The sequence below is a fragment of the Gavialis gangeticus genome, unplaced genomic scaffold (assembly GCF_001723915.1).
Source record: "Gavialis gangeticus isolate Ggan-Ray unplaced genomic scaffold, GavGan_comp1, whole genome shotgun sequence".
In the NCBI taxonomy this organism is placed as follows: domain Eukaryota; kingdom Metazoa; phylum Chordata; order Crocodylia; family Gavialidae; genus Gavialis; species Gavialis gangeticus.
The window spans coordinates 105,105,276-105,110,339 of record NW_017729024.1 but is presented as its reverse complement, the minus strand read 5'-3'; the positions used below and the strand labels follow the sequence as shown (position 1 = coordinate 105,110,339).

The 5,064-nt window shown below is 38.8% G+C and overlaps 1 protein-coding gene across 5 annotated transcripts in view; it reads left to right on the top strand.

The window, feature by feature from the left end:
• The window catches only part of FOCAD (focadhesin), a 318,854-nt gene that overhangs the window by 39,248 nt on the left and 274,542 nt on the right, over positions 1–5,064 (top strand). For all 5 annotated transcript variants that reach the window (XR_002097361.1, XM_019517493.1, XM_019517495.1 and 2 more), the window contains exon 5: positions 2,799–2,903. Coding sequence is in view for 4 of the 5 variants with exons in the window: in XM_019517493.1 (XP_019373038.1) it covers positions 2,799–2,903 (105 nt within the window). In the remaining variant the exon portion in view is untranslated. The remainder of the gene's footprint in view (positions 1–2,798; positions 2,904–5,064) is intronic.

Here is a 5,064-nt window from a genome sequence, read left to right as displayed (position 1 = left end):
CCCCCCATCCCCCTTTCCTCAGTTCGTAGTTGCTTTATTTCGATTCAGTGTCATGTTATCAGGTTTACTGGTAACTGGCTTTTCACATGCCCTGAATATCCCCTAAGGTCAAACATTCCAAAAAAGGACCTTCTCTCTTCCTCCATCTCTTCCATTTAGTTCACCAAGATCTAGAAGCCTATTGTACTCACTTTTTTTTTTTTTTGCAGTTGCTTGGCAACGTGATTGTGAATAAAACTGTAATCTCTCATATAGTAAGGCTTTTAGTGTTTTGGTGCTCGGGTATCATGACAGCATGTAATTTTAGTGACTAGGAGAACATTTAGAACTGGACTTTTTTTAATTAAAGGAAACCTTTAGCAGGAGTATTCTACCCCTAATGAACTTTGCCAGTGTTCAGTAGTAGTGTTCAATAGTCCTTTATATAAGAGTGCAAAAGGCTGATGTATAGGGAGAAACGAACAACTCTGTCTACCCTATATCATGGATGTCAGTGTTAGCTGTTGACTAACGTTGGGGAAAGTTCACTGAATTTTTAGAGCCTTCTGCTACTTGTATAAAGTTACACAAGTCATATGTTTTGAGTAGGCTGTCTGGTGGTGAAGTGATAAAGATGTAATAATCTCCAATTTTTTTGTCTCTGTTTTTTATTTATTTATTTTTTTTAAATGAGCAACATGGATTTGGCATTATGGCACTGTAGATAAAGACAACGGAGATGTTTTTGTTCTTTATGTAATTCTTGTTTTCATGAATAGGAAAGCACTATACAGGCATTCAATCCCAAAATATTCCTTTGGTGAATGGCATTTGTTTTCTTTGGCGAAAAATTCCTTTAAGGTATTGTCTACATAAAAAACTTATACTGATTTAGTTAAATTGGCACAACCCTTAGATGTGAATTCTAGTTCATTACAATAGTGTCCACACAGCAAGTTACAGTGACTGATTCAATCACTTGATAAGTTTGCTCAATTACTGTTGTATAGGTGGCCTGAGCATGTCCGGATTAAGCTAATCTTCTAAAGATTAATATAATGCATAATGTACTTTGTGCATGTCACTTCATGTTGTATCTCAGTTTCCCCATTAGTTAAATGGGAATAATAAAGTTACATTGGCTTCTGAAATGTGTGTGCGAGCACCATATAAATGTTAATCTGATTCTTTTGGCCAATTCTGCTTGCTGGTTAGGAGCTTCCAGTGTTTTACATTTCACTGATGAGGGAATTCATTTCACTGAAGATACAGGCTAAGTAACTTGAATCTGATGAATTACTGCCAAGGGATAAGAGGAGAGTGGAAAAAGCCCTCTAATATGTGTACTTGGGGTCTTTTTTCTTTACCCATCCCATTTATTAATGTTAAAAGGAATTTCTCCCCTGTGTCTTGATGTCGTTTCATTACTGTTTTATTTTTGTTATGCTTTTAATTGATGTGACTGCTTTGCCTTACATTTCTCCTGAGAATGAGGAACAAACCTTATATCATTTTTCTTTTTTCAACAGCGTAATACCTGAAAATTATTTTTGCCCCCCCCCTTCCTTTCCCCCCTCATACCCCTTACCTTTTTTAACTGAGGACTTAATTGTAGAAATCAAGCCATTTATCTGAGGTGGTGTCATGTTATTATACAACTGCTGTAGTTTTGAAAGATTTGAAATATTTAATTAAAAAAAAAAAAAATCCAATCATCAGAACTACCCCTCCGCTGAAGCCAGCCAATGAATTGTTGAAATTATGGTTTGTATAAGGTTTCTGATTGGCTGGCAGACTCTAGACTGCACAACATTCTCTTAAACTGTTTTGAAGGTTATAAAGAATCCTGTAATGCTGCCAGAAATCCCATTGCTACTCAGGATTTCCTGAATAGTCAACAAGGTGAGGTGGGTGGAATGAGAAAAAACAGCTGCTTGGCAAGGCTCCTTCAGCTGCAATCCAAACTTGGAAGGACAAGGCAGTTGTCCAGAGTCTGTCTTGGGATGTAGTTTTAGTTTTAGTTTGAGGGGTTTAAGCATATGATTCTGGTAATCATGGTTAAAACTATGCTGAATATTTGTGCTTAATCTTTCATTCAGGTTGGAGCCCAGGTTTGGTTTTAACATGATAAAAAAAGCTGTGTTCAGTCATTAACTGAAGGGTTTCCTTCTTCAGAGTTCTTTGTAAATGTTAACTGGTGCATTATTTTTCTCTTAACTCGTCTGTGGCACAGGTAACTGAGCTCTCTTTTTTGCATATGAGGAAGCTAAAATAAACCCCGTCTTCCTTCTTCTACTTCACATACTCCAGACTTGGAACTGTGACAGCAAGGATGCTCCCAACCACACAATAAATAATGCGCCTAATTGTCCTCAGTGCCTCTCTTCTGAGTTTGGAACAGCTGGCCTGGAGCATTTTCAGCAACAGTCTTAGGAAGAGTGAGATTGTTTTAGCCCAAGACCTGTAATAATTCACTTTACCAAATAAAACTGATGAGCCTCATCAATGGGCGTTTGGCTCATCCCACAGTTCAAATCTGCTTGCTAAAAGTGGCCCAGTAGGCACTTGAATTCCATGCCACTGAACTGGGCCTCTTACTCGTTTAAAGTTTGAGAATAGGTTGAGATCAGTCTTGGGAAGAGTGTGGAATCCGTTTAGATGTGACCATAACCACAAAGGCAGTTGGTACAAATGCAGAGCAGTGCTCAAGAGTTCCTGGATCACAGTTCTGCTTGGATCATAACACCCTTCCTCTAACAGTCAACTAATTCAGCTACCCTTTGGATGGTAATGCTGTTTTGTATTCATTGTTTTGACAGGAATGTGCATGGTTTGGTAAAAACAATTGGGAAATTGCTACAGATGCAAGCCCTTACCGTGGGAAAAAACGGAGATGAGGCTGTTCGAAATTTGTATGCAATCAGGTGAGCTTTGTTAATTAGTTTTTTTTTTTTAAATATTCTCCTTTTATAAATAATAGATTACAGACAAACATCCCCTAAGACTTTCACTGGTCCCAAATGCACACAGTCTGTTACTGAAGCTAAAGGAGAGCTTGTACTACTATCTAATGGGTAATAATAGTTCTATTTGCATCCTCTAGCTGAGGTTTCAACATTCACTCAGATCTTTAAATGATCTAAATGATTCCCTTCCTTTTTGTAGGGGAAAAACCAAAATAGAGGTCCTGGCTTAATATATGCACAGTAATTGTTGATACGATAGGAAGTATATAGAGGAGATATTAGATGCGGGGAGGAGGAAACCCTTTTTAACCCACTAGTTGGGGGTACAGGCTTGGAAGAGATATTGAAGGGTGGTGGAGGGATATCCTTTTGGGGGTTAAACAGGGGAGTGGGTGGGTAGGGAGTGGGGGAAGTAGAAAGAGGTTTCTTGTATCTGGGTGTAAATGGTAATTGGGAAGCATGGTTGGAATTAGCCAATGGGCTTGCATATGTGAAGCAGCAGTTGCAGGGGTGGGGAGGGGAGTTGGTGGTCTCAAGTTCTGGGGTGTTATTTGGGAAATCCTGTTTGTGGGTTGTAAGTTTATTGTAAGCCCCTCTGAGCCTTTTGGATAAGCAAGATATATATACATCTAAATAAATGAACAATAGTCAATAAGTGATGTGAGAGTAAGAAGACATTATTTGCTGAGTGCTTTCAGAATTAGAGATATTCAAGGCACCTGAAACATGATCTCACAGTAACAATGAAGTAATTATAAGGGCTGTTTGTATAAATGCATAGTTTGGTTAACTGCATAACACAATGGCAATGCCAATTTGGTACTTAATGCTTACATTGGTTAATTACGTATTGGTTAAGTGTATTCACTGCTTAAGTGCCTAGCCTGTTTCAACCCCACTGTCTTTGTAATGTAATTGCACTCTGGTTAACTGCATAACAATGGTGGTGGGAAAGTAGCTGTAAAAAGGCTGTTATTAGAAAAGGAAACTTATTTTCAAGGCTTCAGAAGTGTTATTAAAAGCCTTGAAGAGTATGAGAAGTAGCCTATTTGAAGGCTGCTGTTTGAAAATGAGGGGACACAGCAGCCCCAAAAGTGTCTAGTTCCCATAATTTTTAAGGCTTCTTATGGTAGCCCTGAAACCGATTAATAGATTACCAGGGAAACTGACTAGTTGACAACTACAGGAGCTAATGAGTACCTGAGTATTGTTTATGTTGTTATGTTGTACTGGAAAAATACACGCTCCAGGTAAATACATACTTTTCTTCAGTCCAAATACTGTGAACTTCAATGTAGTACACTGTAATAGTTTACATGTACAGAACCCCTTTGATCCCCAAAGCCCTGCACTAGTCCCTCCCCTTGGGCAAATGAAAATTTGCATTCTTGTCAACACGTGATGGTTTTAGCATGAGAAATGAAAAATATTGAAAAACAAGTAATGTTGCCAGCAAGTCTAGGCAGTTGCCAAAATGTAACTGCCTGATTGATGTTAAACCAGGGTCCTTATTCCAGTTGTAGAACTGTTTCAGGTTCTTTAAAGACCTGAGTGGACTGGATCTGGAATATATCACAGTTTCTCCATCTTTTGGTCATAAGCCATGACAAGTACACCCAGTGGGGATGGTGAAGCTGAGACCAATTTTAGGAAAGCCCCAAGTAATTAGAGGAGGACATTTTTTTTGGTGGAAGGTCTTATGCCATGGAACAACTACAACTAGACATCTGAAGCCAAATCTTGCTACTTTTGGGAGAGATGGACAGGCTTTCCTTCTGCTTGGTGTAGACTTTCTCTTATAGAATTGGATTGTGGCTAGCTAGGCTATGGGCTCTTTTGAAGGCAACCAGCAAATAGATCACATCAGTCACAGTAAGAACCAAGATGGCAGTGAGGAATTCAGTCCTAATTTGTGTATTTAAATAAATTGCATGAAGTGATAGGTTCTTTAACAATGCTTGGCTGAATAAAACCTAGATTGTCTCCCCTCCTCCCCCATTTACAATGATACAATCAGTGGACGGAAAGGGACCTGGAAGATCATCAAGTCCAGTTCTCTGCTGTAGTCATGAGGTTAATGAGCTCAAACTAGCTCAATGAGGTGCTTATCCAGTCTCCT